This window comes from Chelonoidis abingdonii, chromosome 3, assembly GCF_003597395.2.
Source record: "Chelonoidis abingdonii isolate Lonesome George chromosome 3, CheloAbing_2.0, whole genome shotgun sequence".
Lineage (NCBI taxonomy): Eukaryota > Metazoa > Chordata > Testudines > Testudinidae > Chelonoidis > Chelonoidis abingdonii.
The window spans coordinates 148,181,656-148,206,654 of NC_133771.1; the positions used below are offsets into that span (position 1 = coordinate 148,181,656).

The window sequence follows — 24,999 nt, forward strand, 5'->3', positions numbered from 1 at the left end:
TCAATATGGATTAATTTAGGCAGAAAGCTAGAAGCCATTCATTAAACACTGATATCCATAAAAAGAGATCTAACAGTCCTGGCAGATATTATTGTCACAATGAATACTGCTGAAATGGTACTTAAAACTTTGAAATCTTTTGGAGGATTAAAGCTGCTGCTTCGACTGCTTTTGAAAGAACTCTTATGAGTGAAAATACCACGTAACTTCAAATTAAAACTCTCCTACCTTGACTGTTGCAACTTCCTCCTCTTGGGAAACTCATACCCTCCTCCAGTCCATGTAAAGTGTGTATTTTCCTCCCCTGTTATCCTCACCATATCACCCACTCCTTGAATCCCTCCATTATCTCCCACTTTTGCTCTTCATTAAATTCAGTTTTCTAGCCCGACCCTCTAAGGTCCTTCACAATTTGGTTCCTTCCAACTACCTGCTCTTCTCTCTTACTGAGTCATCCTCCCACTCCTTCTGCCTTGCCCGTGATGCCACAATCAACCTACTATTTTTGTGGTTTCTCCCATAAGTGTCTCCACATTTTCTTTCAGGTTTCCCTGACACATGAAATGCTCTCTGTGAACCGATTTGTAAAACCACTACTCTCTCCTCTCCTTTGAATCCCTCCTCAAGATCTACTCCAAAACAGTACATGGCTGGATAGGGTGTTAGGGCAGATTTAAGAGTTTATTTTATTAGATAAATATCAACAATGATTAAGAACAATTTAACATCCTGCCTCAAACTTGACTACAAACATTTGAGGCTAGGAATTACCTGTTCAGTCATACAGCACATAACACAAAGGGGCCCTAGACTGATTAAGGCCTTTGGGTGTAATCACAATACAAATAATAAATGACAAATTAGAATAATTTCCCACGTCAAGAGAGAAAACATCATTATCACACCATTTTAAAATGATTTATGAATTTTCTAATACAGTATAAAACTTCCAGTGACTGGTATAAAATGAAACTCTCCTTCTTTCTCAGGAGAAAGCTAAAGCTAATTTTGTCCCTGTTTATTACATTGATTAAAATTTGAATAAATGCTAAGCACTTACTTATCCTTCGTAGCACTGATTTTGCATTTGCAATATAATAATTAACCCATAAAGAAAAAGGAAGACTGAAAATCACAGATTTCCAATCTTATTTTGGAGGCGGTATTTTTACTACATGCAGAGAATTGTTTTTTGGTGCTATGATCATGTGGGAATTTTCTGTAATAGTTTATTAATCCTATGTGTGCCTTAGTTTCCCCTATATCTTGCATGACTACCCAGTGGAGAAAAAGAATTAAGTTTGCCCTTTGGGCAGGCTAACAGACTGGAGGGAAGGGTGTCTCTCCCTAGTTATTTGAGTCTAATTGGGTCATTACAAAGGACTGGCCAAGGCCAACCCCATATCAATAGAAAATCCCAGAAGACAATACAAAACCCATTCACCAGGACATTGCCACCTAGAAACCAACAATCTAGAGAGAGATGGATTTGCTCACCTCTCACCAGCAAGGATGAACAAAGACTTCCATTTTGAGAACAAAGGACTAGAAGGTTTGAGGTAGGGGGATAAAGAGTTGGCTTCTGGACAGAGTCTGGGCTCTCTCAACTGGGAATTGACTAAGGAGCAGACAAAAAGAGAGACAGAGCCTGAATATGGGGTTCGCAACAGCTTGGTCGGGGCTTTTGGCTACCCAGAATGGACTATGCTTTAACCTTCATTTGTCTATGCTAACCTACGAACTTTCAGATTGTGTGCGCCAGGTGACTAATAAATGGTTACTTTGTTTGAGAAGGCTGCCTGTGTCACTATAAACCCTCTCTAGGACCATTGCACCCTGAATGGTCACAGTACAAGCTTCCTACAGAAATCTGGCTTGGCTGGATTTCCTGTAGGGAGGCACAAATTGAGACAGGGATCACTTGGGAAGACCGTTCAGTATTGGAGGACTTGGACGGACCTCTGTGGAACTGTGTGGGTCCTTGGGGCCCAGCACATTGAAGGGGTCACTCCCAGGAGATGGGTTACAGTTTGGAGAATAGACCTATAAAGTTTTACTACATATCGAGGAAATGTAAGATCAGTTACTGTGTTCAGATATATAGATTGTGACAAGCACAGCTTAAATCCAGCCTCAGAAGCACTTATTACTGTTCATCTTCATTGTGAAAATATTTCTTGCAAAATAATAGCACTGTTCCAGTAGCTCACAGTCTAGGGTCAATAAAAAATAAGGGGAATTGTGACCATGAAGCTACCAGGACAAGATTTGACACTTAGTGTCCTTTAAATGTGACAGTGGTCATGTTTTTACTACCCCTCACTTTTCGTAAATGATGGACATGGTGAATAAATGGCCAATCCTGGGAAATATATGAATGTGTTTTTCCTTCCTTTTCCCACCCAGGAATCCCTGCCCCTCTCCCAGGGTGCACTCTGACATCATCATCAGGGGGCTGAGGTAGCAGAAACTGCATGAAGAGGCTACAGCAGCCTTGAGATCACCAGATGGAGGAGAAGAATAAAGAAGGCTTTGTGCCATCCCATCCCCAGAGAAACTGCAGCAGTATTGAGGAAGGTTGAGGAGAAATACAGCCCTCCAAACACACACACACACACCCCTCCAAAGTTGGAGGGAGGGATGGAGAAGCAGCACCCAAGTCTCTTCCTCGCTCCTCCTCCCCAAGAAGAGGATCATGCTGAAAGTCAAGAGAGAAATGCCCACTGAGAAGAACTCTCCTATTAACAGGAACCTGGGCAGCCTGGAGGTAGGTCAGAAAAAAGACATCTTCTAAAAAGGTGGGCAAGGTGGCTGATGGGGGGCAAGTGCAAGGTAGCTCAACAAGGGTTACTGTGAACCCAGCCCTGGGCACTCCTCTTCCTACTGTGTTGATCTGCCAAGGGAGAAAGGGAGGTGAGATGGGCCTGCAATCATGTTTTCTCCCCCAAAACAGGAAGTTCACCCTTGCCAGACTGGAGGGAGAAGTTATGAGTGACAGAAGAGACTCACAAGCTCCATCTCCTCTCTCCTGCCTTGCAATGGAAGGGCCACTAGGAAGGAATCTCTGTATAGATTTGCCCTGCTGGAAGTAGAGGTTTCGTCCTACATATCCCAGGCTACCCAGCTTCCTCCTGGAGGCTGTTTCTCACATTCCCTCAAAAGGGAGTTGGAGCAGTTTGAGGGGAAGAAACTCAGTTGCTCCTCTTTCTCCTCTCACTTTCCTTAAGACTGCTGTATCGTCTATTGCCCCGGCAAGGAAATATGACAAGAAAATCAGTACCTTTATGCAAACCTACCACTCCTTTAGCTTCCTGGAACTTGCTCAGCTACAGATGGAAGCATCTTTTGTTATTCTACATGAAAAGACAGACCATGAGAAAGATTTCGACACAGCTACAGTGAGTTTGGATTTGGGATAGTTTACATGAGTCATTTTCTCGCAGATAATTTTCTGTTTGTAATCTGCCTGGTTGAAGCATGTGAAAACAGAGACAAGAGATAAAATCATCGCCATTCCATTCTTAAATATTAAATTAAAAATGTAAAAAAGTAGCTATGGCTTGTTCTCAGGATAACCCACTTTGGCAAGTGCAAAGAACACAATTGTTCAAAGTATCACATTGCTCTTTGCAATGTTATTATACTCATCAAAAACACCTGGTTTCTATTCCAATATTTCATATTTATTAAGTTATACATATTTAAACCTATTATTCTTTAGAATCTGGACTATTATGGAAATAATAGGCATAAAATTCAGTATCAGTCTTCCCATATCCTGTTTAAGGTGTTATCCACCAGCAAATTCAAATATGGAAGATCAAGTCATCTTATCCAACTTTAAGTTCACTTACAACAGGTTTTAGAATTATTTTTATACATTTCTTCATAAAAGTAACAAGCGCTACTGCTCTTCCGATTATTAAGAGCTCTATAGAAATAACATTCCACAGGAGAAAGCTTTCTGGTACATTTTATAGAAATAGTTTTAAATGGCAAATGTATATTGTTTCATAACTCGATATTAACCTATAATATTTAAAGTTCTTCTGATGGGTAAGAGTGAAGAGTTGGTAGGCCAAGATTACCTTACCAAGTATTCGTTTTTTGCATTTCAGTATTCTCATGGAACAAAATACAGACAGCATCTAGCGCAACAAAGGAACAATTTTTCCAGAACTTTAAGGATATCATGTTTTCAGAAAATACCTCAGCATTAACTAACACCAAAAGATCCTTCTCTGAGATTAAACTGTCTGAAAAACTAGGGTGTGGATTCCACTGTTTCATACATGATGGACAATCTCTCATATGTGTCAGACTTTTTTTGTTTGTTTGTTTAATCTGATTTTGAGAAAGAGTACTTGTACGTTATCTTAAATCTCTGGTCCACCAACATAAATTAAAGATGCCTAAAAGTAAAACATAGAACAACGGAAGTGACATATTTATGCCATATGGAGCATTTTCTTTGGTCCTAAGAAAGCGCTGTATTATAAGAGACTAGCAGTTTTTCAGCAAGTCCTAAGATAATGGTTCTTTGGAGAAGTGGATGGCAATCTTACATGTTTAAACAAATTATATGAAAACGATGCTGCGGAAACTAAAAATTACTCATTTGGATACACCTGTAAGGGACGCAAGAATAGGATCCTGATAAAGGAAAGGAAGAAGTAGGACATGCTAGAGAGAGAAACTCAAAGTACCATTCTTTCCAGATCTAAGCCTTGCCACTCAAAGCCTTCAAGTAGATCTAGTAGCCAGCCAGAAGATTTTTATAGATACAAGGTACTACTACTGCAATAACATACACCAAACTCAATAAATCAGAATCACAAAATGTTTTCTTCGATAAGGAACCACTCCCCAATTATAAGACACAATAAGGTAAGTAAGTGTGCAGCAGCTAAGAGAATGAGAAGTTAGAAGACTACTGACTACTTTCAAATCTCATTTGCTTTTAATAACTTCTCTATTCCAGGATGAGCGATTTTAACAGGACTTTCCCATCTAACCAGAATACAACAATGAGGTCACTTTGAGATCTGTTAAATACATTTTTTTACCATTAGTTTAGGCAATGCAAGGTCATGACATGGATTTTACTGTTTAATCTAAAAGACACACCAAGGATAGGACCAGTATACAGTAGGATCTCCCCCACTGGGAATTTCCCAGGCATGGAGGTAAATCCAGTGGGTGCAGTGCCAAGGTAGTCAGCTCCTTTCCTATCCCCAACTCCTGTAGCCCTCAATGTAGGGGCATGGCTGGAGTATGCTGCACTCTGGCTAGCCCCAAATGGTGCTGCACTACTCTACACCAGGATCATAGCCAAGGAACAACTGGTCCAGGATCTGGGAGCACAGGTACCTCCCCTGCAACTCCCCTTCTCAGATGCACATAGCTTCTGACCTACCATATTTTGCTATCTGGTCACAATTTAATTATTTATTTGATGATAAAGGATCCTCTTAAAACAACCTGCCCGTACTTAATTCACATTGTTGGATTTTTTTAGAATCCACAATGCAGTGTTCATTTAACTAATTGTCTACAAATTCATAAAAGCCGCTAACTTACTTGTTATTTTTGTCCCTTTTATTTGATTTCCATATACTGAATGTTCTCTGTTAATAACTACAGAAACATACATTTTAAACAATTTAAATTCTGTACATGTTTTAATTATTTTATAAATATAGTATATGCACATAATATATTCCAAAATCTTCACGATCCTTAAGTATTTTCCCCTTTTTGGGAGATAGATGGTATATAATTTGGAAATACGTTTAAGTTACCTTTTTTCTTACTATCATGTCTTAGGCCTAAATTCACGGAAGCGCATGCTTAAGTGCTTTCTTAAATTGTGTCATTACTAAACAGTAAAGCATGTCATAATATACTGTGTCAACAGAAAAATACTGTATAAATGGCACAGCTGTGCTCCATCTCTCTCTGTCATTCCATCTCAGAATTGCTAAGCTCAACTTTAGATCTGAAAATCAAATTGTGCTCCTGTATGCTCATGCACCAAGAGTAAGGCATCTGCAAAACATATTCAGCCCACCCTTATACCCATGCAAACCCGCAGTATAAAGGAATGCAGTATCTGGTCCCACATTTGGAACTTCACTTACCACCTTCATTAGGGGAGGACCTTGATTCAACAGTGTCTGCCCCCGCTTTGTGGCCTATGTTACCTCACCACATTTACACAGAGTAGAGGCAGAGGTTTCACAACTGTGCTGAGTCCCTGAGGCAGCCAGAGCGTCAATCCCAAATTATTGCTGTTTTAGTGTGATTAGAGCCCTGTAACCCACACTGAAACCTGTTAAATCCTTGTTATGCAAGAGTGTGCGCGTGCAAAGCTGATGAGAGCGGGCGGGAAGCTGGTACAAATTACCAGGGCCCAGCGGTCCGGAAGTGGGCCCCGGGCCCAGCTTCCCCAGCCCTGTTTAGCCGGTCTGCCTTTGCTGCGGGGCCCGAAAAAAAATTTTCACTGAGGCCCAAACCCGTTCTCAGTGGCTGTGTGTGTGTGTGTGTGTGCGCGCGCGCGGGGGGGTAATATCACATCCCTCCCCAGTGTATAATTAATAAAGTTGAAGCCTGCAGCGTAAGCCCATCCCATGTTGTCTATCATTCATTCTCCTGCATGTTGTGGTCAATTCAGTCGATATTGTTCAAAGCAAAATGAAAACCAGTCCTCCTCTCTTAGCTATGTTGGCTCTGCAGTGCCATCAGAGTAAAAAGCATGCTGACGTGACTCTGAATGCACACAGGAAGAAAATCTGAGAATGAAAACGCATTTTTACACCCACTTTTCACAGTAGAAATACACATTTGTAAGTCCATGAAGTTTTAATCATTTGATCACTAAACAACACTAAAACCAGGGAGATTAATCCATGTGTGCAACTAAGTTTTGTGTTTTGCTATTTTTCTCACATCTTGAGTCTGTACTCAGAACATATGAAGAATGATGCTCATAAAAAAAAAAATTAGTAGATATATCTAGACTTGTCTACAGGATACTTGTGTCCGTTCAACTTTATAACTACAAATTCCAATCAACAACAAGAGTAAATAAAAAGAAAGTTTAAAAAAATGTTTACAACAGATAAAGGAAAACAACAATGAATAGGACATGAAAAGGTCAATTTATTTTCCTGTACACTTAAGAGGTTAGGGCATGCCAATGTTTTCTGATGTACGATCCTACTGTTTAAGAAAAACATTCCATAACTTCATATAATTCTATCCAGAAGAATTAACTCAAGTATACAACTGTCATGTCAATCCAATGGTAAAGGTTACTTTGTCATGCTAATGAAATTATAATCACAAAATATGCTGAACCAAAATTTGCAATTTTTTGTTTGAAATAAAGAAAGACAAAATAATGCATTGTGAGATTTACTATTTGACTGAACAGATGCTGTGTTGGAGGCAGTGTGGTCTAGCGATCAGAGAAGGGGTCTAAAGTTTTATATTGATTCTCTCTGTGGACTTGGGCAACTCACATACTGACATGCACATACAATCTAGAAATTAAAAAAAAAATTCAAGCAAAGCAGAATTACAGAATATCAGGGTTGGAAGGGACCTCAGGAGGTCATCTAATCCAACCCCTGCTCAAAGCAGGGCAAATTCCCAGACAGATTTTTGTCCAGGATCCCTAAATGGCCGCCTCAAGGATTGAACTCACAATCCTGGGTTTAGCAGCCCAATGCTCAAATCACTGAGCTATCCCGCCCCCAAAAGAATCTGTACATTTCTCTGTTCTTTACAGTTTCTCTATTCTGGATGGCAATGCTGTGAATAAGATCTATTAGCACTTACTTAACGTTCCCCTTTCCTTGTGTCTTAATGCATCCCAATCCCTCTTCAGCAGAAGAGGAGTGCCACCACCTTGAGTGATCACTCTTGTGCACTGCAGTAACCTCTGCCTCTTAAGCAAGAACAAAAACATGCAGTGGCCTTAAGAAGGTGAGATTCCCACCATACCAGACCAAATTTAAATGCAGATCTGGAATGCTTAGCCTTTACAAGCTGGGATAACTGTTAAGGTAGTTCAACTGATCTCACACCTGGAACTGTGTATCTTTAAATTCAATGCTTTTCTATTGTAGCTGCATACTCATGACTTCTTAATAAACATTACATGCACATCCAAGTTTCCCTCTTTTTGTTCTCTCATTTCTCTCCCCAGTCTTGAGGAACCATCTCTTTTCAGACTATATTTACTTTGGTGTTTCAGAGACAATCTACTCCAGGCTGGGAGTCAAGTATCGGGGGGTAGCCGTGTCAGTCTGTATTCACAAAAACAAACAGATTTATTTGGGCATAAGCTTTCGTGGGTAAAAAGCCTCACTTGTTCAGATGCATGGAGTGAATGTTACAGATGCCGGCATTACATAATGACACATGAAGAGAAGGAAGTTACCTCACAAGTGGAGAACCAGTGTTGACAGGGCCAATTCGATCAGGGTGGATGTAGTCCACTTCCAATAATAAATGAGGAGGTGTCAATTCCAGGAGAGGCAAAGCTGTTTTTGTAATGACCCAGCCACTCCCAGTTCCTATTCAAGCCTAAGTTAATGGTGTTAAATTGGCAAATAAAATTTAGTGCTGCTGTTCCTCTTTGAAGTCTGTTTCTGACGTTTTTTTGTTCAAGTATAGCTACTTTTAAATCTGTTATAGAATGTTCAGGAAGATGGAAGTGCTCTCTACTGGCTTTTGTATGTTATCATTCCTGATGTCCGATTTGTGTCCATTTATTCTTTTACGTAGAAACTGTCCAGTTTGGTCAATGTACATAGCAGAGGGGCATTGCTGGCACATGATGGCATATATAACATTAGTAGACATGCAGGTGAATGAGCCCCTGATGGTGTGGCTGATGTGGCTGGGTCCTCTGATGGTGTCGCTAGAGTAGATATGGCAACAGAGTAGGCAACGAGGTTTGCTACAGGGGTTAGTTCCTGGGTTAGTGTTTCTGTCGTGTGGTGTGTAGTTGCTGGTGAGTATTTGCTTCAGGTTGGGGGGCTGTCTGTAAGCAAGGACTGGCCTGCCTCCCAAGGTCACATAAGTGATGGTAACTTAAACACCACCCTGTACCGGAAACCTACTGAACGCCATACTTACCTACATGCCTCCAGCTTCTATCCAGGACACATCACACAATCCATTGGCTACAGCCAAGCCCTAAGATACAACCAAATTTGCACCCATCCCTCAGACAGAGACAAACACCTACAGGACCTTAATCAAGCATTCTTAAAACTACAATACCAACAGAGCGAGATGGGTATCCAGAAATCACGAATTATAGGACAGGCCCAACAAGGAAAATAACAGAACACCACTGGCGATCATGTACAGACCCCAGCTAAAACCTTTCCAGCACATCATCAAGGATCTAGAACCTATCCTGGAAAATGATCCCTCCTCTCACAGACCTTGGGAGGCAGGCTGGTCCTCGCTTACTGAAGCAAATACTCACCACAAGTCAGCAGCAAAGCCAAGATTACAATTTAACAGTTTGTGATTCCACTCCTATGGTCATTCCTGTACACTATACTGCCTCTCACTGTGGGATCTAGAAGTGAAAGGTTCTTTATTCCACAACCAGGGGCGGCTCCAGGCACCAGCACAACAAGTGCATGCCTGGGGTGGCAACCCACAGGGGGCGCTCTGCCGGTCGCCGCGAGGGCGGCAGGCAGGTTGCCTTCGGCAGCGTGCCTGCGGAGGGTCCGCTGGTCCCGCGGCTTCGGCAGACCTCCCACAGGCTGCCACTGAATCCGCGGGACCAGGGACCTCCCGCAGGCAAGCCGCCGAAGGGAGCCTGCCTGCCATGCTTAGGGCGGCAAAATACCTAGAGCCGCCCCTGTCCACAACTAATCCTCTGAACCCTCCAGTGCCTCCCACACAAATCAAAGGCTCAATCCTACTACACTTACACAAGTAGTAATATGGAATAGGTCTGGAAGCTCGCCTGGTTTGGCTGCGGGTAACCATTCCTACTTTCTTGGCCCACTTCACTTGGTTGGCCAAGTCTTCCCCCAGTAGTATGGGGATGGAATAATTGTCAAACTGCAAAAGTCCACATTCCTGACCAGCCTTTGTACTGGACAGGCAGTTCAGCTGTAGGCAAGACCACAGCTTGTGACATGAAGGGGTAAGGGTAAATGGTAGCTTGGCCTTTGGGTATCGATGAGTGTGGGATCAAGACAAGATTGGTGGAGGATTAGCTGACACTTGTGCCCCCGTGTCATCCGCGTACACTTCTTCCGCCTCACCCTAATGTGTTCACCTTCGCTCGCAATGGGAATTTTAGAGGTATGCTGGGCCTGGATATCTGGAGGATGGTGGCTGTAAATGACTTGCACCCGGTGGGGTTCGTTGGGCAAGTCTGGCCTTTGGGCAGTTGGTCTTGATATTCCGTTTCATTACACATAGCATGCTTCCAGAACTAACGGTACTGGTGAAGTAAGTTACTGGAAGACGGTGAGGTACAGAAGATAGGTGTTGTGGCTTTACTAGTTGTCAGGTGGTTTTGTGGGTTGCCCTCGGTTGTAGGTTTATGTGCGGTGTGGCACCTGGGTGTCACTCCCCCTTTACAAGTTACTTTGGCTTTCTGCCACCTTCCACCATTGGCTCCAATCTCCCGCCGCCTCGGTGAAGTTTTGGGTTTTCCAATCTAGAGATGTACCGTGTATCCCCAGGAACACCTCCAAGAACTGCTCCATGTGCATGAGTGTCGGGGGCAGTTGTTCAAACAGGTGAGCCTGGGATCCGCTATGGCCAGGCCGTCAAACAATGCTTCCCCACGTAGTAGGCGTGTCAGGAAATGACCCACTGGTTCGACACTTTTGTTCTGAACCCGCTGACGGGCGTGATCCGGGGTTCCCCATTCCTGGATCTGGCCTGGGCTTGAGCAGTTTAATAATCGTCCATTGTTCCCTGGCATTTTGGCTGCCACGTTCCAAGGGTCCAACTGAGGTGTGACCTCAGCTCTAGCATGTACTGGTCTGTAGGGATCTTGTAACCCAACAAGGCCTTGTCAAAATTTTCTAAGAAGGCTCCGTGTCATCACCTGCCATTGTAGTTGGGGAATTCCTATGGGTGGAAACAACAACTGGTGCCGGAGGGGTAGGATTGGCTGGTTTCGGATGCATAGCCTGTCTAATTCCAAGGCCTGCTTGTGGCCTCTCTCTGGATATCTGTCTTCTGTGGGCTGCATCTTCTTCTTGTTTTTTTCTTTCGTGATCAGCCTTTGGCTTCGTGATCTCTTTTGTGTGCTGCAGTTTGATTGTTCCTCCTTTCTTTCAGCTCCATCTCCTTTGTTTGATTTCTAGGTCCTGAAGTTTTTCTCATGTTTCGTTTGTGCTCAGAGATTTTGGTTTGTTCGTCCTTGGACATCATGGTTCCTGTTTTCTTGTGTTGGAGTGCCTCTGGTGTTTGTTGTGCCTGAATTGCTGGCTTTCTGTCTCTTGAAATCTGCCAAAGCAACTGTTTTGTCTTCCTCTGGCTCTCTTTGATATTCAATCTAACCAAACAAAGCCCCTGTATTTACCTGTGTGTAGCTGGCTTGGGATACTCTCAAAGGGAGTGCTATTGTTTAACAAAAGACCTATAATGGTTCTCTTAATGACTCTGTGTTAAATTGCAAACTGCAAAAGCCAGGCAGAAAAAAAAACTTTTATCTGGCTACTTTTAAAACCAACCCTTCTCACTGCTAATCCCTAGCAGGGAAAAAGATAATATCTACTGGCGTCTGGATTCTTATTTTCCATAACTGCTGCCTCCCCATGTGGTAAGCGTCTGTCTCAAATCTGGACCTTAGCATCCAAAATCTGGGTGCTTACAATGAACTCCCCAAGCTTATACCCAGCTTGGCTCTGATCTCACTGCCACCAATAGGATTTTGGCCGCTCCTATCAGCCCAGGTCCCCAAATTCCTTGGGGGACCCCCTCTGGGGACTCCCCCAAGACCTCCTGGAAAGACCCCCAAGACTCAGAAGTCTGAGTCTTACCGGCAAGGGAATGTATCTCCCCTCCCTTCCCCCTCTCTGAAGCCACCTGAGGAATGGATGTAAAGCTCTTTACATCACATACCGAAAAACCTGTCTCCTCCTTTCTTCTCCAAAGAGACAGCCGTCCAACACAGGGAAACAGAGCTAATCCTACTCTATTCCAGTAACTTTTTCCGTAGATGTTTCCCGCCCTGGGACAAATAGGAAAGTAACACAAGCATGGGCTCACCTCCCCTAGCCTGTCACAGAGGTAACAGAAAGCTCGGGCACAGAAATTTTCCAATCCCCTTTGCCTCACTAGGAAAAGAAACTCCCACAAGTTTTAAAAAGAAAACTTTATATATAAAAGAAAGAACTTACACAACTAAACCACTGCATTAAGAAATTCAATACAGGGATAAGGCTTGCTTATAAGAAAATAGGAAAACACAGTCTGATTCAAAAATAGCCAATTTAAACCAGTCCAGCAATTACACCCATGTAATACAAACCAAAGCACATAACAGCCTATTGATTGGTTTCCTTTGTACTCACACTTGATAGTAGAATATTAGAACGAAGAGTGGAGTTAGCAGGAAAAGCTGTTTCAATCCATAGCCGGGAGAAAACAAAAGACCCCGAGTTCCTTTCCCTCCCAGACTTTTAAAAAAAAATCCAGTTCTCTGATTGGTCCTCTGGTCAGGTGCTTGATTCCCCCCTGTCCAGCCCTTACAGGTAAAAGAAAATTAACCCTTACCTATCTACTTATGACACAGCAGAACCATTTTCAGGACTAAGGGTTGCAGGATTAGGCCTCATATTCTGATTTTTACATCTAACAATCCTGGATATCTAATCAGTTTGTCAAAATGCTTCAATAATTTCAAAAGAAATACCAAGTATTTTTTATTTGTGTTCCTGTACTGCCACCTAATGGATAAAAGTTGCAAGAAGGCAAAGTCAGCTACTGAATTTGTCTATTTATAACTCTAGAGAAAAGCAATAGTTTATTTGATAAATGCAAAATGCCTTGCCTTACACACACACTATACTGGATATTTTGTTGAAAACACATTTGAAAACACATTTCTATTCTATGTCCTACCAAAGTAGGCATGTTTGTTTTTAAACTACGTATACAACCTTTATTTCTACAACCCTGAAACAAAGAACCAGAACACTGTACTTATATAATATACATATGCACACAGTATTATAATATATCAAGTACTGAAATTATCTTAAAGCTAAATTAATAATATTTAGCAACTCAAAAAAGATCTGGAAGACAATTTTAATGAATAATCTCACTTGGGATGGGGGAGGAAAATGGGATTATTAGGCAGAGCCTAATTTCTGCAAAATTTCTACATTTTAGGGGAAAAAAACATTTAGTTTCATTATGTGGTCAAATCAGCAATGACTCAACCATATAACAGCATTATGTCTCCATTATGCCTTCAATTGCTTTAACTGGATAAAAGCTATAAGAAAACAAGAACATTTTTTTAAATAAACTAGTTAGCAAAATGAGAGGGTCTTTGTTTATAAACTATATCCTACATCATTCTGAAATTCATTCTTAAATCAAAAGATTTACCAACTGAAGCAAGAACTAAATACTACCAATCCTGAATGTTCCAAAGCTTAGAGTAACACACAATTGCCAACCCAAAGCATTTAAAAATTTTGAGCCAGGTTTCAAAGATGATGAGGTTATCTAAAAATCATGCAATTTTCAAAATAAAAATGAAATAAAATAAAATAAAATAATAATTAATTAAATTATTTTCTAGTTTCTGAACCCTTGGGGTGCACCTGGGTCACATTTTCAATCTCTCTCTGCAACCATGGAGGCTAGAAATATTCTTTAAATGAAACCTGAGATTCTCAGGTAACCACATCAATATAAGAACTGGCGCTATAAGAAAAACCCCAAATACCAGAAGATTTGTGATAAAAAAATCATAACAGTTGGCAACACTGAGTTATGAGGAAGGCTTAGTGGGTAGAGCACTGGTCTAGGACTCCAGAGACATTCGTTTTATTCCTGGTCTGCCACTGGCCCCCATTTCTCCATCTGTAAAACGGAGGCAACGATACTTTCTTCTTTCTGACTATTAAAAGATGGGACTGGACAACCAGATCACACAATAAATTGCCCTGTTCTGTTCATTCCCTCTGAAGCACATGGCACTGGCTACTGTCAGAAGACAGAATACTGGGCTAGATGGACCATTGGTCTTATGTTCTTATCACAATTCTTAAAGCCGAGACATCACATATGCTTTTTGTTTCCTAACCATAACGATTTCAGGAATTAAAATTGACAAAAAGATTAATGATTGGCCTGGAAATAACAGAAGATCAGATAGTCCCTCAGTTTATATGGCTAAGGCTGGAAAAGTCAGATAGCAATGGCCTTTTCTAGAAATGCACAGGTTGCTTTGGGTTTGCTAGTTTTTGTTAGGATGGAGGAGGAAGGAGAGAGAATAAAAGGAGCTATTTGTGTCAAACCTCAGCAAATGAAGCCAGGGGTTCATCCTTGACTCAGAATAAGAACGCACAGAAGACAGGACATTCCACCAATTCACACTCATAAAATTTACACTGCATGTTCCATCAAGCAGAAGGGGTGCCCGTATTGTCAGGGTGACTGCTCTTTAAATCCACAAATCACACCCTAAGGCATGTGTACCTCAGATCTACCTCAGAGGCCAGTACCAAATATGCAGACGCCCTGTGACGCAGTACTACTTCATGACCTCAGGCATGGATTCCATAGTGGTACAGCCCTTTTGGGAGAAATGCTGCTGCTAGTGCCTACCCAGCTGACACCGCCCCTACACCTCCTCAGGAGACAGTTCACTGTGCAATAGGGCATAGAGCTTGTGTTCTTCCCCTTCTCTTGTGCACACCCATACCCTAACTACTAGATCTGGGCCTCCTCTCCTCACAGAATCAGAGGGGGTGATTTTTCCCATAGGATTTTCCAACTTCTGCCCCATCAGGTTTACAGGGTTCTGTGTAGTATGCTTCTGTCCACTGAGTGTTACCACAATTCAGTCTACCTCCAATGTTATTACCTTTGTTTATGACCCACATTAATAAATGACATATAAAAGACCTCAAGCAGAAACAATATGTACAAGATCTTTTAGGGTTGTTTCTTTAGTTTTTTCCTTTCTGCGCTTATTTTACCAGATCAGGGTCAGAGTTATATGCCTTCTGCATATTACACATATTTTCAGAAGTGATCGTTATTGTACTATAATCCATCATTTTCACTCATTGTACCATTAACTGCCATGTTTACCTTCATACATAAATATGTCTGCCTACATTGGGAAATTCTGTCATGTTAGTTAAAACATATGAACAGTTATATTCGATCAGAGCAACGGTCCATCTAGACCAGTATCCTGTCTTCAGACAGTGGCCAGTGCCAGATGCCTCAGAGGGAATGAACAGAACAGGACAATTTATCGAGTGATCTATCCCCTTTAGTCCAGTCTCACATTCTGGCAGTCAGAGGTTTAGGGACACACAGGCATAGAGTCGCATCCCTGACCATTTTGGCTTATAGCTATTGATAGACCCATCTTCCATTAATTTATTTAATTTTTTGTTTGTTTGTTTTTAAACCCAGTTACACTGTTGGCCTTCACAACATCCCCTGACAACAAGTTTCACAGGTCAACTGTGTGTTGTGTGAAGAAGTACTTCCTTATGCTTATTTTAAGCATGCTGCCTATTCATTTAATTGCAGAGACTGTTGCAAAGAATCCTTTTAGCTTCTTTTCAACAGCCTTGCCTTCTTTGGGTGCTCCGTTAGCACCTTGATCATCTAGAGACCCCACTGATTTGTTTGGCAGACTTTCTGCTTCTGATGTATATAACAAATATTTTGCTGTTAGCAGGGGTGGCTCTAGGTATTCTGCCGCCCCAAGCACAGCAGGCAGGGAAGCCTTCAGCGGCTTGCCTGCGGGAAGTCCCCGGTCCCGCGGATTCTGCGGCACGCCTGTGGGAGGTCCACCGAAGCCATGGGACCAGCGGACCCTCCACTGGCATGCCGCCGAAGGCAACCTGCCTGCCGCCCTCGTGGCGACCGACACAGCGCTCCCCACGGCTTGCTGCCCCAGGCACGCGCTTGGTGTGCTGGTGCCTGGAGCCGCCCCTGGCTGTGAGTGCTTGTGTCTTTAGCTAGTTGCTCTTCAAATTCTTTTTTGGCCTGCCTAACTATACTTTTACACTTGACTTGCCAGAGTTTACGTTCCTTTCTATTTTCCTCAGTAGAATTTGACTTCCAATTTTTAAAGGATGCCTTTTTTGTCTCTGCCTCTTTTATTCTGTTATTTAGCCATGGTGGCATTCTTTTGGTCCTCTTACTATTTTTTCCCTGTATTTGGGGTGTGTGTGTGTGTATATATATATATATCTATAGTTTTAAAAAGTACCATAATAGAGGTTCATAGTTTCCATGCAGCTTTTAGGCATTTCACTAGAGACCATTCATTTTAATTAGCCTACTAATTTTTGTGTTGTTCCCCTTTTTTTAATGAAATGCTACTGTGGTGGGTTTCTTCAGTATTTTTCCTCCGCAAGTATATTAAATGTAAGTATATAATGATCACTACTACCAAGCGGTTCAGCTACATTCACCCCTTGGACCAGATTGTGTGTGCCAATTGGGACTAAACCAAGAATTGCCTCTCCTCTTTTGGGTTCCAGGACTAGGTGCAAGCAGTCATTAATGGTGTTTTATACTTTAAAATCTCAAGCAAAGAGAGACCCCATTGGGTTTCCTCAAGCACATACCACACAACAGCCTGTAATTACAGAAGCCAAGAGAGACAAACCAACCACATTTTCATTTCTTGTTCTGCTTGGCAGGCCTAACCAGTGTAAAAAAGGCAGGTGGAGGAAAGATGGCACTGCTGTCACAAAGAAAGGACTTCCTATCAGAGTCAGTTCAAGCAAATCTCGGGCCGAACAACTGTGAGAACCCCTCGTCTGTAATGTCTAAGATTCACTGGGTGTGCAACCTCCAACTCCCACCCCACAACACTTTTGGAAGTTTCCTATTAAGCAGAATGTTGACAGTTGAGCCTGACCTGATCTTGGAGGATTTATATTTTGAGTAACATATAAGTTCTCTTCTAAGCACATTTAATGCAAGTTACGAAAGTTGTAACAGCGAGCAGGACAAATAACTGGGTTATTAGGCTTATTATAATTATGGGTAGGGTGACTAGACAGCCTGATTTTAATGGGACTGTCCTGATATTTACTTGTTTGTTCCGCGTCCCGACCAATGTTCAGTCAGGATGCGAACTGTCCCAATATTTTGCCCTCCGGCGCACAGGCAGAGGGGGCTCACGCCCCCCCTACAACTCCACCCCGCCTCCCCCATTGGATCCTCCCCCAATCCCCATCCTGGCCCCTCCTCCGGCTCCACTCCCTCACTGGCCTATTGGATCCCTCCCCAAATCCCCAACCTGGCCCCACCTCTTCCCCAAGCACGCCGCATTCCTCCTCACCACCCCTCCCTCCCAGGCGTGCGTGAATCAGTTGTATGGCGGCGCAAGTGCTGGAGGGAGGGGGGAGAAGCAGGATGCGGCAGCCAGCTCAGAGGAGGTGGAGGCAGAGCAAAGGTGAGCTGGTGGAGGGGGGCAGGTCATGGAGCTGCTGGTGGTTGCTCAGCCCCCACCAATTTTTCCTATGCTCCGGCAGCTCCTGGGAGGTTTTTTGGTTTGTTTGTTTGTTTTTTTCCTCTGCCAACGGCTCTTGGGGGGGGTTGTTGTTGCTCCCCCAGCACACATCCCCCCAAACCCCAACCCCCCACGTCCCAATATTTCATGTCTTTCGTCAGGTCAGCCTAATTATGGGCCTGCTGTATTAGTATGAGGCCTTGGGAGAACAGTTATGCAAAAGGCTGTGATTTAGTTGAAATCTTGTAGGTGTACTGAGATAACAGTAGGTCATAAATTCTGTACACTCCTTCTGAGAAGACAAACAAGGAATACAGGAATTATTAAGAAATGTATCACATACTTTATCAATATTCATAATTAAAGTTGTAGCTATGGAAAGCTGAAATGCCAAATATGAATAATAGACAGATTTTAATCTTGTTACAGTCATGGAAATTGATGAGATATGGCTATATATCTGGACGTTACATAAAGTTGGGGTATAACATATTAAATTTAGTTCCCTATTCTTGGGTTTGTCAGGTCCCCGAGATGGTTAAACTTTAAACTGAACCAGGACCTCCCTTCTGATGAATTCCCTTTACTTCCCCTTATCTCTATGTTTTCAGAAGTCTCTGTACAGTTGTAAGTATGCACAATGCAAAGACTGGAAGTATAAACAATGCAGGAAACCACTGTACTGTACTTATACTTATATATATTAATTTTCCTACTATTTAAATTATAAATGTCTGTATTAATTAACACCCACCAATTTTATCTTCTTAATTAACTCCAAGTAGCTCCTTGTTAACTGTAAAAAGTACATATTGCATCTCAATGAATAACTGATTAGGCTACAAGAAGGATTGGAAGAACAGCCAATACATGCGCCAGTCATGGCACAATTAAAGTATCATAAGAGTTCAAAGGAATTTTAGTTTTGTTGAATTTTAACACTGAGGAATTTTCCAAAGAAGGGGATGACTCAATATCAAGCCCAATTCCAAAGTCCTTCTCATAAAACAACAGAAGAGAAAAGCTCTTATTGAGGAGGTGTTGTTATTTATTCCATACAGACATTAAAGATCCTCAGCCCCCCAGGTTGCTTATTCAGCTAAAAAGTCACAGCAAATTATGCATCAGATCAAAGACTAGAAGAGAAGTGTATTCTGCTCTACAGGCAATGTCTAACTCACTAGCCCACAGTGCCTTCCAGCCAAGTCACTAAACTTCCCAGAGCCTAACTTACCCAATCTGAAAAATGCAGCTAATAAAGATTTTTGCATTTACACTGTGCTTTGTCACGTGCAGATCTCACAGTATTTTACAAAGGCAGCCATGCATTCTGGCATAAATTTTCAATGATTTTTTGAGTGCTGAACCTGAGAAACCTTAAAGGAATCTGATTTTCAAAGGGCAGGTGCTCAATACATTTTGAAAATCAGGCCAATTTAATATGTATCTACTTGGGCACCCAAAATCACTAAGCACTTTTGAAAATTTAGACCTATTTGTCCAAATTCTTTAATTTCCCTAGGTACAGAGATTTGAAACAATCTGCATAAAAGGTGCCAGTGGTCTAGTGCCAGGGTCCCCAAACTGTGGTATGAGAGCCTGATGATCCACCAATTCACTTCACAACAATTTTTTTACATGATTTTCAAAGTTAGTAACTGCTGATCTGGTGAATAAGACATACACCAGCTACCTCAGAGAGCAGTGCTCAGTTTCCATCTCTGTCACATACTTACTTTGTACCTGTGTGAGACAGGGCCTACATTTAGAATCTTTTGATAGATTAATGGATGTTAAGGAAACATCCAGTCTATCCAAGAGCAGACTAATACCCACATCTTTTAAAATATCTCATTTACTGATAACCTGTTTCTCAAGCCATCAACTCCAGCTAGAAAATCCTTCGCTTTGGAGCAGTTTATGAATCAGGATTTTCACTTGCCATTGAATCCAGCAACATAACCTTCTTGTCCATTAGTCTCCCAGGCTCTCCACACTAAAACTGACGAGGAACAGATGGAAACATGAGAACAGCATTAAATTAATTCATAAGAATGAGGGGAGGGCTTACTCTTAAAATAATCAGTATAAGTAAGTTTCCAGGTTGTTTGTTTGCTATCCAGATTACTATTATCAAAATGCAGAAAATTGGGGGGGAAGGGGTTTAAAGCAATTAGGAGTGCACTCAAGCGCATATGATCAACAAAAACTTCATTATTAAAAGTGGAAAGGAACTGACAAGATGTGTATGTTAGAAACATATCCTAACTAATTACTAGTGTAATCATACTTCTCATTTCTCAACCTGTCAAGGTCCACATTTGGGGCACAATTTATGAAATATACTCAAAATCAGACACACAAAATAATGCATTAATGGATTAAAAGTTATACTTCAGTGTATACAACTCTTCCTATTATCTCATTTTTATCATTCTTAGAATCATTGAATATCAAGGTTGGAAGGGACCTCAGGAGGTCATCCAATCCAACCCCCTGCTCAAAGCAGGACCAATCCCCAACTAAATCATCCCAGCCAGGGCGTTGTCAAGCCTGATCTTAAAAACTGATAAGGAAGGAGATTCCACTACCTCCCTAGGTAACCCATTCCAATGCTTCACCACCCTCCTAGTGAAAATGTTTTTCCTAATATTCAACCTAAACCTTCCCCACTGCAACTTGAGACCATTACTCCTTGTTCTGTCATCTGCTACCACTGAGAACAGTCTAGATCCATCCTTTTTGGAACCCCCTTTCAGGTAGTTGAAAGCAGCTATCAAATCCCCCCTCATTCTTCTCTTCTGCAGACTAAACAATCCCAGTTCCCTCAGCCTCTCCTCATAAGTCATGTGCTCCAGCCCCCTAATCATTTTTGTTGCCCTCTGCTGCACTCTTTCCAATTTTTCCACATCCTTCTTGTAGTGTGAGGCCCAAAACTGGACACAGTACTCCAAATGAGGCCTCACTAATGTCAAAGAGAGAGGAATGATCACGTCCCTCAATCTGCAGTCAATGTCCCTACTTATACAGCCTAAAATGCTGTTAGCCTTCTTGGCAACAAGGACACGCTGCTGACTCATATCCAGCTTCTCGTCCACTGTAACCCTAGGTCCTTTTCTGCAGAACTGTGCAGACTCTGCACTTGTCCTTGTTGAAGCTCATCAGATTTATTTTGGCCAAATCCTCTAATTTGTCTAGGTCTCTCTGTTTCCTATCCCTAACCTCCAGCATATCTAGCACTCCTCCCAGTTGAGTGTCATCTGCAAACTTGCTGAGGGTTCTATGCCATTCTCCAGATTATTAATAAAGATATTAAACAAAACCGGCCCCAGGACCGACCCTTGGGGCACTCTGCTTGATACTGGCTACCAGCTAGACATGGAACCATTGATCACTACCCATTTAGCCCGAAGATCTAACCAGCTTTCTGTCCACCTTATAGTCCATTCATCCAGCCCATACTACTTTAACTTGCTGGCAAAAATCCTGTGGGAGACTGTATCAAAAGCTTTGCTGAAGTCAAGGAATAAGTCAAGGATTCTACTTCTGATGAAAATAATTTCACAATAAATGTGACAGGATATGTAATCTGTATGGATCATAGATACATTGAGGTTGAAATGAGGGACATTTGAGAAATATGGTTATAAATTGGCTTGCCAGTATTAAATTTTTGTTAGTAAATGTCAATAAACATTGATTTCAATGTAACATCAGAAGCAGGAAGCCTGCTAAACAACCAGTGGGACCACTGGATGATCGACGTGCTAAAGGAGCACTCAAGGACAATAATGAATCCTTTGCATCAGTCTTCACAGCTGAGAATGTGAGGGAGATTCCCAAACCTGAGCCATCCTTTTTAGGTGACAGATCTGAGGAACTGTCCCGGATCGAGGTATCATTAGAGGAGGTTTTGGAACAAATTGATAACTTAAACAGCAATAAGACACCAGGACTAGATAGTATTCATCCAAGAGTTCTGAAGGAACTCAAATGTGAAACCGCAAAACTACTAACTGTACTCTGTAACCTATCATTTAAATCAGCTTCTGTACCAAATGACTAGAGGATAGCTAACAGGATATCAATTTTTAATAAGGGCTCCCAAGGTGATCCCAGCAATCACAGGCCTGTAAGCCTGACTTCAGTACTGGGCAAACTGCTTAAAACTATAATAAAGAACAATATTGTCAGACATATAGATGAACATAACTTGGTTTTAGAAAAGGGAAATCATGCCTCACTAATCTACTAGAATTCTTGGGGGAGGGGGTTAACAAACATGTGGTCCAAAAGGATCAGTGGATTTAGTGTACTTAGATTTTCAGAAAGCCTTTGACAAGGTCCCTCATCAAAGGTTCTTACGCAAGGTAAGCTGCCACGAGATAAGAGGGAAGGTGCTCTCATGCATTGGTAACTGGTTAAAAGATAGGGAAAAAAGGGTAGGTATAAATGGTCAGTTTTCAGAATGAAGAGAGGTAAATGGTGGTGGCCCCCAGGGGTCTGTTCTGGGATCAGTCCTATTCAACATTTCATAAATGATCTGGAAAAGGGGGTAAACAGTGAGGTGGCAAAATTTGCAGATGATACAAAATTACTAAAGATAGTTAAGACCCAGGAAGACTGCAAAGAGCTACAAAAGGATCTCTCAAAACTGGATGACTGGGCAACAAATAGCACATGAAATTTAATGTTAAAGTAATTCACATTGAAAAGCATAATCCCAACTATACATATAATATAATGGAGTCTAAATTAGCCTTGGAGTGATTGTGGATAGATCTCTGAAAACATCTACTCAATGCACAGCAGCAGTCAAAAACGCTAACAGAATGCTAGGAATAATTAAGAAAGGGATAGCTAATAGGACAGAAAATATTGCGTTCTCTATATAAATCCATGACATGCCCACATCTTGAATACTATGTGCAGATGTGGTCACCCTATCTCAAAAAAGATATATTGGAATTGGAAAACCGTATGAGGGTTAAAAAAAAAAAAAAAAACCTAGATAAATTCATGGAGAATAGGTCCATCAATGGCTATTAGCCAGGAGTGGTAGGAATGGTGTCCCCAGCCTCTGTTTGCAAGAAGCTGGGAATGAGAAACTGGGGATGGATCACTTGATGATTACCTGTTCTGTTCACTTCCTCTGGGGCACCTGGTATTGGCAACTGTCGAAAGACGAGATACTGGTCTAGACAGATCTTTGGCTTGACCCAGTAAGGCCATTCTTATCTTCTTAACATACCCACACAAACCAATGAAAAATTATTTCCATCCATAATAACTGATGTTTATAAATAGGAAAAGTAAGAATAATAATACTGCTTGAGAACTCTTTGAATACGATTTAATATTTACTTTGTATATTTTGACACACAATGTTGACAATCTGTGCTTCAACAGTAATATTTAACTTTTTGAATCTGAATGCCTACTGTTATTATATAATTATTGTCAGACACTCCCTATTGTTTGCCCCTTCCCTAATTTCCCATACCTGTGACCATTTAAATTGATAAAGATCAAGGGGAACTGCTTAAAAATAAACATCGATCTCTAATAAAAGTTATTTAAAAAAAACAATGTCTGCCAAGTCTTGATCAATCGCACCCTCCCCTTACCACCGCTCTTCCTCCCACCCTGTGTCACTGCCATGCCGTCCCTTCTGGAGTTATGACTGGTCAATAGCACAACTCAGCACGGGAGTTCCCCTCCCTGCCCGCCCGGCGCTAGAGACAAACTCCTAACGTCCAAAACCCGGGCTGCAGGCGCGCACCGGTGGGGAGCCGGGCTCTGGGCTGCAGCCAGGGTGGCGCGGAGTAGGGTGCGAAAGGGCCGAGCGGGAGGGGGTCCTGTCCCACACACGTGGCCCGTGGCCGTGAGGGCTGCGCAGGGCGGGAGCCGGGCTTCGAGGTGGTCTATGGGTCTGTAACGCACAACGTGGGCGCTCCGGGCTGGCCCCGCGAGGGGCTGAGCGCACGGCTGGCTCCGGCGGACGCAGCTGGGCAGGGGCGGGTGGGTGTGTTTGCGGGGAAGCCCTCCCACGCGGGGAGGGGCGGCGGGCGGGGACGCATGCAGGCGAGAAGGGCGGCTGGGGGCTGCCGGAGGACCCGGCCCCGCTCGGTACCTGCGCAGGCAGCGCTCGCACACGGTGCCCAGTCGCTGCTTGGTGACGGTGCAGGCGAAGGGTTCGGCCCGGTAGAGCAGCTCGCCGGGCCGCGCCCGCCTAAGAGCGCGGAGGCCGCTGCCCCTGCCCGGGCTCGGGAAGTTCTCCAGCCTCCCTGACTCCATGTCCCGCGCCGCAACCCCCTTTGGGCCCCACGTGGTCCGGCCCCGGTAGCCGCCGGAGCCATCTTTAGTGAGGGCAGAGACCCGCTTCCCCCCCCCCGCCGCCGCCGCCGCCGCCTCCTGCCTCCCTCCTGGGGCCTAGCAACGGAAAAAGCCCCGCCCTGCGGGGGGCTGGCAATGGGGGCAGAGGGCGAGGAGAGCCCCAGCCCGCCACAAGGCTGTCTCTGACTGACGGGGAGGCCTGGACTCTTCCTATCCCCAAGGGTGAAGGGGAGGGTCTCGTCTCCCTGCGCCCCAGGCAGCTAGCATAGGGCTGGTGTCCCTGCCCACCTTCCCCACTGCCCTGACAGAAAGCCCCTCAGGGCGTGGGTGCAGGGAGTGAAGCATCCCTGTGCTGTGCTACCTGTACCTATTGGTAGGGTTACCACCTGGGTGGTATTTGACCAGGGTGGCCATTTTTTTATGGATTTGCCAGTTGCCAGAAAAATACTCTGCTGGGTTGTTGTTGTTTTTAAACCTAGGGCTAAAGAATTGGATTATTATCACAATACACTGGGATATCTAACGTTAAAAGTGTCTGTCTCCAGCTATTCCCACTTCTGCAGTTGAAGCGATAATAGATCAAAACTGTTGAAAATACAGCAGCTGCCTGCCTACCAACATGCAATTCTAGTACTATGAAACAGCTTTGAAATACACTCTTTCATCTCCTGATGCCGCGGCTGTCATACCCGCCCTTAACCCTGGGCCCTAACTCCCTCCCTACCCCTGAGATCCCCAAGCCTGGCCATGAGGAGCCACCTCCTGGCAGTCCAGCTCCTGTGGACCAGGATCCTGCCCTGTCCCTCTCCCCGACCCTGCTCCTGACCCCAGCCCTGCCCTTATTCCTGACCCCATCCCTATCCCCTCCACCTACGGTGATTTAAAAAAAAAACATGCAAGTGGCCCGTGCTTCTGTGGTTGAGTCGTGAGAGTGA

The 24,999-nt window shown here is 43.1% G+C and overlaps 1 protein-coding gene across 2 annotated transcripts in view; it reads right to left on the reverse strand.

The window, feature by feature from the left end:
* Positions 1–24,110, reverse strand: part of SMYD3 (SET and MYND domain containing 3) — a 701,794-nt gene extending 677,684 nt beyond the window's left edge. For both annotated transcript variants that reach the window (XM_032801055.2, XM_032801054.2), the window contains exon 1: positions 23,862–24,110. In XM_032801055.2, the coding sequence (XP_032656946.1) occupies positions 23,862–24,025 (164 nt within the window). In that variant the 5' untranslated portion in view covers positions 24,026–24,110. The remainder of the gene's footprint in view (positions 1–23,861) is intronic.
* Between the last annotated feature and the right edge of the window lie 889 nt (positions 24,111–24,999).